Genomic DNA, 12,983 nt, shown 5'->3' on the forward strand with positions numbered 1-12,983 from the left:
GTTTTGTCCTTATTGTTGATATATGACAACAAAACTGCCTTTTGTACCCTAAAGAAATCTGTCTGTCTACTGATTGAAATACTGAAAAGAACTAAACTGAAAATCAACACTAAGTACTACTGACTCCAGTGTTTTTCTAAGTGCATGATGACACTGCAAGTTTGTTACTGCACCTTTTGTGGAAATACCTGCAAAAGCTTGAAACTAGAGCTATCTTGACAACAGAGTAGTCCATAGCAGCAAGAGCCAGGACTTTGGTAAATATTTGTGCAGCTTGCCTGAACTAGGCTCTGTGCTGTCACAGCCATACACACTTTGGGTGTCTATGCATGTGCTTCAGGGTGGGGTAGGAAGGTGTTTTAATTACAGTGACTCTGAGAGTCACTCTAATTAAAAAGCCCACAGCATCACATGTATTCAACATCCCATGGTTCAAAATGGCAGCGGGGGGCACTTGAACTAAAGCTCATTTGACAAGCTTTAGCTAAAAGTACCTCTGCCACCTTTTTTGAAGCATGGGGATGAAGAATAGATGTGACGTGGAGGTTGCTGGAGCACACTAATGATCAATTATTGACTGAGTCTGCTCTGAAGTGTGCTAATTAGCACATGTCAGTGCAGATATCCAGCACATGTATAGGTGCCCTTTGGTATTTGAGTTAGCTAATTTAAAGATAGATATGGCTACATGACATATGCATAGATCTAGCTGCATCTATGAACTGCAGTGAAATACACCATGAGACACTGGACTGTTGAAAAATGTTGAAACATGGCAACTGAGAGATGTTTCATTATTTGGTATAATTTGTGCTCATGTGGTTAGAACTTTGTGAAAAGACATACAGTGTAAGCCCTTAGAAACCAAGTTTGTGCAGTTTCACTAAAACGTGAAATGTTTTGTTAGTTTTCCATGAAAACAAAGCATTTTTTTCTGGGCAAAACACAACAGCGAAAATCCTGACATTTTACAAGAGAAAATGTTATAATGATGGAAATGAGAGGCTCCATCTGGGAAAATGACAAAAATTTATCCCAGAGCAAATTTTGGAAAATCATTTGATCTGAACAGTAAAATGCCTACTGAATGCATGGAGGCAGGCTGTGTTTGCTAGCAGAAAGGCAAAGTGTACCCTGGAGTTACAGATGTAAAAATCTCAAATTGCAGTTGCAAAAGGGAACCTATCAGCTTTGTACATGATGCAGATTGCATTGCATTAGCAAAATAATCTAGTCCTGTTCTGTCCATTTAGACAAATACATGTTCATCTTTACAGTGATTTCTCCCTGTGGATAACTTTTTACATATTCATGGACATTTTAATCTATACCTGAAATCAATGTCATTGCCTGGTGGTAAAATACCAAGTCCTGCTCGGGACTGATCTAAAGAAGGGCATGCCACATCATTGTCAACAAATTCCATTTCAAAGTATGAAAGTACCAAAGTCAAAAATTGTTTGATTTCATGAACAGCAAATAATCTGCCAGGACACTTTGCTATTCCTGCTCCGAATGGCATGTAATAATGTCTTAATTTGCGCCCACTGTGATAGAAAGCAGTCTTCTCTTCTCCATTCTCATTGAGAAAACGATCATACTTGAATATCTGGAATGAAACACAAAAACACATTTGAAATCTCTGTGTCTTTTAGGACCAAATCTTGTCATTATAGCACAACCTCAAGCAGAAGAAGACAGTGCCATAAGACCTCTGTGGCAGGTCATGCCTGTCACAGGCCAACTTTAATCTTGAATACTCTTCCCTTAGGTAATACAATACATGTTCCTATGCATGGGCAGCATAATGTTTTTGAAGGGTTTTTTTTCCCTTCTCCTGGCTTTATATGACACATACAGGCTGAGGTACAGTCTAGCCTTTTCTGAATGTATCTAAATCAAAAGACTTCCCACAGCATCATTACCTATCCATAAGAAAGAATTTCCTCTTCTCTTGTTGCAGGGTTTTTGGTTGTAGCTGTGTTGGTCACAGGACATAGGCAGGAAAGCTTCTTTGGGTAGATGTGAAAACTTTTATTAAACCCAGTAGTTGGGAAAATGTTCTTGGCAAATTTTCAGGCACCCTTCTTTAGGCATGGGGAGTCTTTGCTGTTCTGAGATCTCCAAGGACATCTCAGAACAGCAGAGACTCCCTATGCCTGAAGAAGGGTGCCTGAAAACTTGCAAAGAACTGTTTTCCAACTATTCAGTTGATCTAATAAAAGATATCACATCTACCCAAAGAAGCTTGCCTGCTCTTTTCTTCTCCTCACTTGAACTTTCATATCACAACAACTTTTTTCTGGCTGAGGAACATTGTATGGGACTTCCTCTATCTAGACTTATCAACATTAGTTTTTGGCTGGCTAAAAAGATACAAGGCTAGTGGTTTACTTGCTTCTAACTTTTGCCTGTTCAAGGAGTTCAAAGACATAAATTCAGGTCATTTAAGGAAAACTGGGCCACTAACATGTCAGAAGCTTTACTGAATGATATTTAGATTCTGCTGGAGATCAGAGTTTAATATGTCATAATTACTCACCAAAGGATCAGCATAGATTTCTGGATCAAAGTGCATCAGCTGAGGATAGAGAGCTACAATGTCATTTTTGCGAATGTTATAGGAGTCATTTTCTAAACACAAAGTAAAATCCTCTTTAGCAACTCTGACAGTCATGGATGCACTGGACAATCGTATTGCTTCTTTGATAATACTATCTATGGAAACATAAAGGGAAATAATTAACATTAAAATAGTATGCTTATGTCCTTCAGTACATTGTATAGTCTAAACTCATTATAACATGCAATACAATATACATTATAATGAACCATGGGACTTGGAAAACATTCATTAAAAGAGGATGTTCACTACAATGGGGACAGTCAATTTGCTGAATAATAATTCCGACAACCTTATGCTACTGTTGTGATTTTTTAAAGTCAGGCTTTGTTATAAACATGGTGAGTTATAACTAGGTTGCACCATAGTTTGTAAAGAAAAAATTTGCTTACATGAACAAATATAAGAAAACAGCAAAAGCTAGATTGACAAGAGGAAAAGGTTTTTGTAAGTTTTGCTTTCTACCATCAAATTTCCCTTTATCTGGATAGTGTTTTATCATTAATATAGAAATTAAATATATGTATTTATTACATTTGCATTAACATGAATACACATTATATACTACATAGATAGGCTTGGCAGGATTTGATTTTTATTGGTACACGTTGGTAAACATCAATATCATCTCTCAAAGACCAACAACAGATATTTCCATTGTTAGTAATCAAAATTTATAGAAAGGGGATGTAGGAAAAATGATGGCTGATGAAGTGTGTGACAACAGGGAGAGTAGTCCTACAGAACTGTGCTGAAGCAGTTGGAACTGCAACTCCCAGAAACCCCAGGGGACTGGGAACAAAGGAAGGGGAAGTGACAAAGGAGACAAGACAGCTATGGATCAGCAGAGCCAGCTAATGCACTAATGGCAGCTCTGCCACTCAGCTGGTGGCAGTCCTACACTAGTTATGTTTGTCATGGCAGACAGTTAAACTATACTGTAATAATAGTATACTGTTACTAATAAATGGTTTGCCCCCTACATCCTTAATGTCATGCAATCCTGAACATTTAAATTGGTAACAATTGAAATAAATGCTTAAAAATAAACATTGATATTATCTATCAAAATTATTAAAAAATAAAACTTGAATTCTGCCAAGCCTACATATAGTGTGTGTGTGTGTTCATACACACAAACATCTATATAGTATACACAGCACATCTAGCTATTCATTTTGTTTTAGTGCATAACTTACATATATTAAATATCACTGAAGCTTGTAATATATAATAGAACAAGGGTGTTCAACCTCCAGCTCATGGGCCAAAAACAGCCCATGGAGCCATGGCATCCAGCCCAACAGGTCAGGAAATCTTGATCCAGGGGATTGGTGGCAGTTAATACTGTCACCCTTCCCTGCTACCAAATTCCAAGCCCCATGGTATGGGTTGGGACTGGGCCAAACCCCCTTCTCCCATGAATGGCTGGATAGGACCCTGCCATGACCACCCCAGGTGCTAGATTAGGACCATCAGCCAGATCTGGCCCATGGATGGACCAGGCACTACCCATTCAGCCCACTGGCCAAAAAGGTTGAGCACCCCTATAATAGAGCATTAAATGATGAAGTAAGGACCTTAAAAGAAGATTGGACAAAATACTAGCAAATACAGAATAGGGAACAAGACTGCCCTGGCAGCAGGAATGAAAGGGTCTCCCAAGGGTTCTTTTCCATCTCTGTTTTCTATGCTTCCTGCTCAGATGAGCTCTAGGAACTTCTAGGTGTTTAAGTAGCAATGTGTTCCTATCATTACAATTGGGTCACCCTTCCTCATAAAAATAACCAAGCTAGGCTGGATAGGAGAAAAATTGATGAAGATGTCTTTGTAAACTTCTTCCTCCACAATTTTATTTCACAGGGATTCATGTCACCATGGTGGAACAAAAAATGATACCACTGCATAAAACTAGAGCTTCGCTAATATGCCAACCCTAGCCTTATCCTCATTTCTTCCCTTTCTACTACTCCCTAGCTAAGGTCCTTGCAAGGGGAAGGGGAAGAGACTGTTGACACCACTTCCCCCTGATAGAGAGTGGTGAGATCTGTATGGCATGTGACACTTTGTGTAGATAAATCTGGAAGAGCATCCCATCCCCTCTCCCAACCTCAAATCATTTAATGCTTGAGAACAGAAAAAACAACCTTGCCCTGTGTCTTGCAGACAAGCTGTCCCATCATAACCTGATAAAGGAAAATATATGAAGAAAACAAGAATGGAGAAACATCATCCTGAGCTTTAGTGATCAAGGTAAAAGAATGATATTAGCAACAAGAGGTAACTAAAGAAAAGTATATTAAAAAATTAAGAAAAGAAAGAAAGGAAAGGAAAGGAACAGCTATTATTTTTTTAAGATCCTAATTTGGATTTAAGGTCCTAAATCACATTGACTGCTTTGAAAATATTACCTGCAATTTAAAATATACAGATACATGTACACACTAATAAATAATAACCATGCCTTTGGCCATGTTGTTAGAAGTTGTTTGTTTAACCATCCCTAATAGTTGGGATACCATCAGCATGTCAACAGCACCTCAGGACCACTCCATAGACCACAGCAGTGAAGCATATCACACGCTGTCTGTGAACTTTACCTGCCAAAACTGATTAAATGTAGTTGCCTTAGTGCAGCATTTCATAGAGGAAATAAGCTTACTGGTAAGCACTACACTATGGTGGCTATATTACTTTTTTTTTTTAAACAGTGCAGGTGGAGTGAATGTGGTGCTTCATATTACTACTGTCTTTATTCAGGCAGTATAGACATGCCCCAGACCACAACATATGATCATGTGGATCATTCTATAGCATAATACTTAACCAGTAAATTAAATTGATAGGAAAAAAAATTGGATTCTGTTTAAAGCTGGGATTCTTCCTATGTCTTTGCTTGTGTGGCTTTATTATCTTCTCTTTTTTTTTTTTTTTGGCTGTTTAGGATTTTAGAGCAAGTGTTACACGAGCTATAAATAGGACAGAGTCTTAAAATTGTGGTATGGATTCTTGTATTGATGCATATGTTAAACATACCTAGAACTGGCATGTTATCAAGCTGTTTCCGATTCAAGGAAATATATTTGCCATCTAAGCTAATCTTTTCACCAGCATCTTCTAACGTGTTTTTTACTTCTTCAGTAGCAGCTTTCATTGCTTCTGGGTTCCTAAAATCAAAATAGCAGAAATAAAAGGTATTTATGTCATAGAAGTACTGTATTAAAAACATTGCAGAGTTAAATTAGACTTTTTTTCTGTCTACAGTTCAGTTAGTTAATTCACTAGTGTAATTTTGTAAAATGAAAGACCTGAAGAAAAGCATCCGGACAAAACGGTATTATACTTTTTAGATAGGTATTGGAAAAATTCTGCATGCTCAGAATTTTTTTTTTAATTGAGTATTTGCTTCTGTATCTATTCCTGAGTAGGACATTAATGTGTATGACACTGCTGATGAATAACTAATGACATCATTGTAAAATGATGCCAAGAATAAGGAATAAAATGATGTGTTTGCAGATTATACCACAGTCCCATCAATGCTAACAGTCAAGATAAAGATATCATAGGTCACTTTCATATCATCAACTATTCTGACTGATGTCATAATAGGTGACTACTTTCTGCCTCCCTGAAAAAATATCTCCCTGGGCATATGCAATTATGGTGCATGAATAAACTGCAGAGCTTATTGCTCCGGAGTTAATTGCTCATAGGAGCACTATTTGAATGTGCTCCCAGAAGCAATTAACTCCAGAGCAATATGCTCCGCAATTTATACATGTGCATCACGCAGAGCCCAGACAGAGCAGCCCCAGCTGGCAGGAGATCCTGGGGGCTCAGCCTGCCATCCCAGAACTGCACCCCTCCTCCCCTGGCTCAACATGCTGCAGAGAGGCTGGCTGAGGCATAAGGGAGCTTCAGTGCAGGGCTAGCTGGCTGGCAGCTCTTGCACTGTAGCACTCTTGTGCCTGTTTTTATTCCACAGCAGGATAGTACTTGTATTTACAAATTCTATCCTGCTGTGGAGTGAATTAGTTTAATTTAATAGGGGCTCATATGTAGACACTGAGACATTTCCTGTGCAGCTAATTAGTTGACTGCACACTAATCTTATGTAGACACCACCTGTCATTTACACTGAATAAAGTTTCAGTTTTGGGGGTTTCTATACAACTATAGATGACTTTAATAATGGGTGAAGTAATTTTAGACATATATAAGATGTATCATAATATTGTAATATTTGTGGAGATAAAACTCCCACAAAATCAAACTGCCAAAAGATTCCAGGATCAGAATGCTTGTAAAAGTTTTATAACACCTTTGTGGGGTTTAACAAACCATGCTCTATAAGCTTCAATTCTTAACATTGGCAAGGAAATACTATCTGTCTTAACTGTGCTAGCTTATCACAGACATACAGGTAACAGCTAAAACAATCATTTCTTGTCTGGAAATGATTTGGAAATTTAGGAGAGATTTTTCCAAGCCAAGTCAGAGATTTGGATGCCAGCTTCTCCACAGCCACCTTTGGAGGAAAACAGAGTAGGGGATCAGGGCCTACTGGGTCAAATCTTCAGGTATTGTAACTTTATTCAGTTTTTCTCACTATTTAATTTGATTTATTTTCTCTTACTATTTTCTACTAAGCAACCAATATTAATCTGTGAATACATGTGGGCACAAACTAAAGCATACTAAAACATACAGTAAGATTATGTCTACTAAATGGAAATGGTCAGAAAATGCCTCACTACCTAACAGTGGGATCCCTAGTGCTGCTAAGCCTTCTGCTGCCAACCTCTATTTTTGTTATTGTAGTATTTTGACTTGCTGTATGGTTTTTAAAGCGCATTTGGTGCCAGGAACTTTTCTAAGCTTGGATTTAAAACACTGGGCAGAATATTTTTAGAAAATATTCCTAATACAGAGAAGGCCTATATTGTCCTATCTCCTGCCCTGTCGTGAAAGATGTTTCTATGGAAGTACAGATTCATGACAAAGGCCTAGTCCTACTGAGATCTATAGGACTTTTGCCACTGACATCAGTGTGGCCCTTTATATCAAAATGATTTCTCAGCATCAAAGCCAGAAAGTTATTTGTCCTTTTTGGAAAATTAAAACATTAGTACTTACCTAATAATATGGAATAAGCTCCAAAAAGTAGCAGGTATTGTATTAGACTGTGAAGCCCACAGTATAACCACATGGGTTTTGGCCTTTTCCTTATCATCAAAAGTGGACAGAGTATCATTCAAGAACATGCGGAGAGTGACAAGCTCTGAGATGTTGTCCCTTTTATAGAGTTTTTCATGGAGTAGTTCCTGTTCCAGCTTTGCTCGTGCACTGTGGGCATTCTTGAACATATGGATAGGTAGGCCTGCTACAAGGGCTGGAAAGATTTTGTCAAATTCCTTAAAGTTTTCAAGAGCATTTAGAATACGTGCTCTCTCCATTTCCTGCTTAGACAGATTTTCATCATGATTTGAATTGAGCTCTGTACCAAAGAATGTTAAAAAGCCAGCTTCAAACATCACCCGGCTGCAGAATGCATGAAGTTTGTCTGTTATCCAGTCGTTGGGATGGAGTTTAGATGTGCTTGACTGTAGCATGACATACTGTAGGTTTTCCATCATGGTTTCAATAAGAGGATTCAAGGCATTACCTTGCAGAGTTTTAATAAAAGTGTGATGAAAATCTTCACTGGTCTTTCCGTCATTTGGGTCAATACTTCCATGTCCAAAAGCCTGCCACCAAATAAATTGTATGGGAGATAAATGAGGCATATCATAACCTTGGTGAGTAATAATGTGCAAGCGAAATCATAGCCAAGATGCCTTTCTTTGTAATTTAGTGCAGGGAAATATAAGAATATCAACTCTATAATTCATACTTGACTACAAATCTTGGCAATTATTAAACAAGTAAACAAGAATAAATTCTACTCAATATTTATAACTAAATCAAATTAATTTAGGACCACATTTAATTCCTCTTGAAGTCAATGGAAGTCTTTTCACTTGCTTCAAGAAGAGTTTGACTGAGCACTTTATTGTGCCAAAACATTTTTGAAAGGCCAGGCTCTAATCTTCCAACATTATGATCACCTTCTGAGAAGGTCTGAGTGCCCTTGGCTCCCCAGCACTGTGAACCAATTTACACCTTAGGCTAATGTTCTTTCCACTCTATTGATTTGTGGTATCAACCAACTAAATAATGTCATTCTAGAGTAGTCTGCATTTATTTGCCAGATTCATTTTTATTTTATATTAAGGGAAACAAAAACAAAAGAAACAACTGAAACATTGTGGTAGATGTGAGCCATGAGCCAAGCATTACATCAGCAAAGTAGACTTACAAAAAAGACATATATAATTACTGCCTGACTTGACTATGCTGATATTTTAAATGATAAACATTAAATTATGGTAACAATCAAAATGCTTTTAAGTGGTACCTTGGCAGAAGCAGCAAAATGGAACTTTTTCCAGTCCAGATGTTTTCCATGGCGTATAAGTGAATGGTATGAAAAGGGGTCAGTGAGAAAATGAATATACTTTCCAGCTACTTTGCATGTGAAGACACAGCCATATCTCTTTTGTCTTGCTCTGAGAAATTCAAGAGGATTTGCACCAAACTGCAAGGCACAACCCAGATATGGGAGTAACCCATTTTCCAACGGTGGCTCACCTGAACGCCTGCAAATTATAAACAAATGCTGTAAATTAGGGATCTAAATTAATATCTGTCCTTCGATTCTACTAGCTAAGTAAGATTAAGATACTGCTCTATTTATAACATTTCATTTTTATCACTGTTAACAGGAAATTCCCCTCCCTTTGATAACTAAATCCATTCAGAGGTCAAGAGTATGCTGGAAAGAATGACCTTGCCAGTCAACATCTTTCTACAAAGCAACACTGATGAAGACATCGGACATAATAAATTGGCCTAATTGCCTGAGATATTTTGGATCTAGAGTAGGACTTTTCGGGACCAGTGGTAGAACTTTGTCCATGGAGAAGCCCCATTACTGGAGCCGACTCCTTTGGGCAGTCTGAGTCGAAGTTTGACAGTTAATATGGACACGTATTTGGTTTATGTTTTGTTAGGTTTGTTAGCATTTTGTTACTTTGTTCTTCATTTCTTTCATTACTTTATTTACTTTTTCCTGACAGTTGCCTTTCAATATGTTTGATCTCATCTGTGAGTAACTTTATGGAAGCCTAGTTTGGTCAGCCCACACTGATGAGTAATCCTTAGGCTACAGGCATCCAGAATGGTTTCATTTAATCGTTCTCTGGCAATAACAAAAATATTAAGAGGAAAGTATCACTTGTGATTCCTATTGTTTTTAACTTTTGGGTGCTAAGTTTCATTTTTTTCAACAAGAAAGTGAGACGAACATTTTCTGTTAAAGAATAGAGCAGGAGCGGTTTAAGATTTGTTTCGCTTTCAGCCAAAAAAAAAGTTTATATGGAAAACCCAAAACATTTGCTAAATATGACTTCTCAGAATTAAAAGCGTCTGTTTTTCACTTTTGATTGGAAAAGAATAAAAATGTTTTATTAGCTCCAATTTATATACTCAAGTATTCCTATTGATTTCCATATGGCTATTCAAGTGGTTAAAAATTCCTTGTTTGAGTCCTGCTCTACAGTAGTAGAGGGCAACTTTTTTGGCAGACACATCACAAATTACAGAACTTCTGCCACTGCCCAGGTGCCACTTTGATCCTCTTCCCCTGCCCAATATGTTGCCCTGCTTTCTGTTCCCAGCCTTGTGCTCCCTGCTTGATCTGCTCTGCTTTCTACTCCCTTCCCTGTACTTCCTACCCAATTTGCTGCTTTGGTTTCTGATTCCTGACATATCTGTGGCTGAGCTGCCCATACCTTCTCTAATTTACCATGTACCACACACAGGGGCTGCCTGTGGCAACCCTGCTACAGGTTGGCCACCACTACTTTATAGAAAAAGGGCTGTAATTTCTGCTTATTAATTTGTCAGTAAGAGACCACACTTACTCCCATTAAAATTAATAGTCTAAGTCCCATGGTCACATCTACATGACATGCTACTGTGCAGTAGCACCGGTGAATGCCTTTTTTGTGATGCTACTGCACAATAAGCTAATACTACTGCACAATAGCATCACATCATGGTTTTTGCCACACAACACTACTGTGCAGTAGTGTCAGGCTACTGTATATTCACTGTCGCATGTAGACATGTCCAGTGTCTTTAAAGGGTATATGACAGTCTCCTAAAAACCTGGGTCTGATCCTGTGCCCACTGAAGTCACGGGCAAAACTCTTTCAATAGTACAGGAAATTCCATGAGGAACTGAACACTTTGGACTAGTTGTTTTAATATTCTCAATTTAATATTTGCGACACCCCTAACATGATTTTTACTTTGAAGTGGGCTCACTTTGCAGGAATGGGTGGTACCCTCTTTGCAGAGTCAGGCCCTTGCTTGCTCTGCAAATTCTAAAATGGATAGCACTGTATTAATTATATTGTTAAATATACCCTAAAGAATGGGAAAAGTAACTGCATTATTAAATCAGTTCAATAGTCTGCAAGAAAGAAGAATTGGACATGGCTAAACAGAACATGCACTTCAAGAGACACTAAAACTGAATTATTGTACTAGCTGGTTGGTTTTTGGCTTGTATGGTTCTCTGATATGCTAAATGCTAAGCACTTTGAACCTATTCAAGAAAGATCATTGGCATGTCCCACTTGGCTGAGATCCTGCACCACAGAAATCAATTGGAATTTGCCTTTGACTTATGAAATGAAGATTATATGCTCCAGCCATAAATTGGCAGAATGCCTATGCACAGATTGAAAGTTAAGCATGTGCTTAAATAGTCCATATATTTGAGATGAAAGTAACTACTTTCCTTCCTTTGGACTAATGCAGAATGTTACAAATAACAGTTTTATTTTTGGTGCTTAAAACTTGCTTACTGTGATATTACACCAAGCAATTAATTTTAGATATTTTATTATTTCTTAAATAAATAAAAACTGTAACTGAGAGACTATATAAATTGTAGAAAAATTATAACATTAAAAACCCCTTATGCTTGAATTTGTTTCTGCAGATATGACACTTGCCTATAGAATAAAGCTTTTAGAGCCTGTCCCATGAAAATATGTATTTAACACTGTAAACAATGCAAATGTTGCCTCATTAAAAATTCAGTATTCAATCCTTATTCAAAATAGCTACAGTTCAGATTAAACTGCACCCAGTCTGTCTGTGATATAGAGAAAGAAAGCAAAAAAGCATAAGGATAAATCAGTTATTCAGTTATCAGACAGAAATATGTGTGGGACCTGATTGCTCAAAAACCTCAAGATCCCAGAACTCCTGTGTGTACTAAGCATGCCTATATATAAGACCTTGCACAAACCAAATTATAGAAGTTTTGTCTTCATTTACAGATAAGTTTTATTTATATCTATTGTTACTATTGTACCCAAAAATAATATTATGGATCTGCTTAGCCCATTTTTCTTTAGCTATAGAAAAAACTATACTGGAATATCAATCTCTCAAAAAAACGAAACAGTAGCATCTTTATTATTCTCCTTTACTTGTGAATCTATGTTCAAATTACTTTTGTTTTAATTATATAAACAATATCTTTTGAATGAAATAAGAGATAACAGGACTCGGATATAGTTAAAAAGATTCTTTACCTCCTCCTTTTTCCTAGAAGAAACCAAAAACAACAGCAGAGTATCACCACTGTTCCCCAGATCAAAGATGCTGGAAACATTTTCAGCAATTGCAATGAAATTCCAAATGAAAAAGAGTAGTTACTAGTAAGATATACTTTAAAGATTGAGCGTGATGTAGAGGACAAAGTTAGAGAGTCACTTTATATATATAGTAGGGGGACCCAATTCACTCAGCTGAAATCAGATAATCTAGGCAAGCTATTAATTAACCATTCCTGGATGGAATCTTATTGTGTCTTCTTTCTGACTGACATTTCTGTAAAAAAAAACCCAAAACCCTAGAGGATGAATGTAGACACTTGCAGAGGTGGCCTTGAGCTGATACCACATATCAGTAGAGGTTCTAAAATAATCAAACAGCTGTAATACTTGATAATTTGAAGGACTTTCAGGTGTGTTTTGATCTATGCTGTAGGTTTATTAACTACAGTTTATAGTTCAAATTTAGCAACAAATGAGATGATTAACTGGTAGCTATACAGTAGTAGCTGGTGCCCCACACAAATGATGGGGCTGAAGTTACTATGGTTCTGTCACTTCACCTTACTCTACCTCTTACAGTTTCATAGTTTCTAGGGTCAGAAGGGACCTGAGCAGATCAT

The 12,983-nt window shown here is 37.4% G+C and overlaps 1 protein-coding gene across 1 annotated transcript in view; it reads right to left on the reverse strand.

Annotated features, from left to right (window-relative positions):
* Positions 1–630: 630 nt before the first annotated feature.
* The window catches only part of LOC109315304 (cholesterol 7-alpha-monooxygenase), a 17,540-nt gene continuing 5,187 nt past the window's right edge, over positions 631–12,983 (reverse strand). Inside the window, exons 2-6 of the mRNA XM_019542974.1 lie at positions 9,084–9,344; positions 7,763–8,373; positions 5,660–5,790; positions 2,543–2,718; positions 631–1,609 (exon numbers count right to left, since the gene is read on the reverse strand). Of these exons, the coding sequence (XP_019398519.1) occupies positions 1,310–1,609; positions 2,543–2,718; positions 5,660–5,790; positions 7,763–8,373; positions 9,084–9,344 (1,479 nt within the window). The 3' untranslated portion in view covers positions 631–1,309. The remainder of the gene's footprint in view (positions 1,610–2,542; positions 2,719–5,659; positions 5,791–7,762; positions 8,374–9,083; positions 9,345–12,983) is intronic.

Source organism: Crocodylus porosus, unplaced genomic scaffold, assembly GCF_001723895.1.
Source record: "Crocodylus porosus isolate Cpor-Errol unplaced genomic scaffold, CroPor_comp1, whole genome shotgun sequence".
Lineage (NCBI taxonomy): Eukaryota > Metazoa > Chordata > Crocodylia > Crocodylidae > Crocodylus > Crocodylus porosus.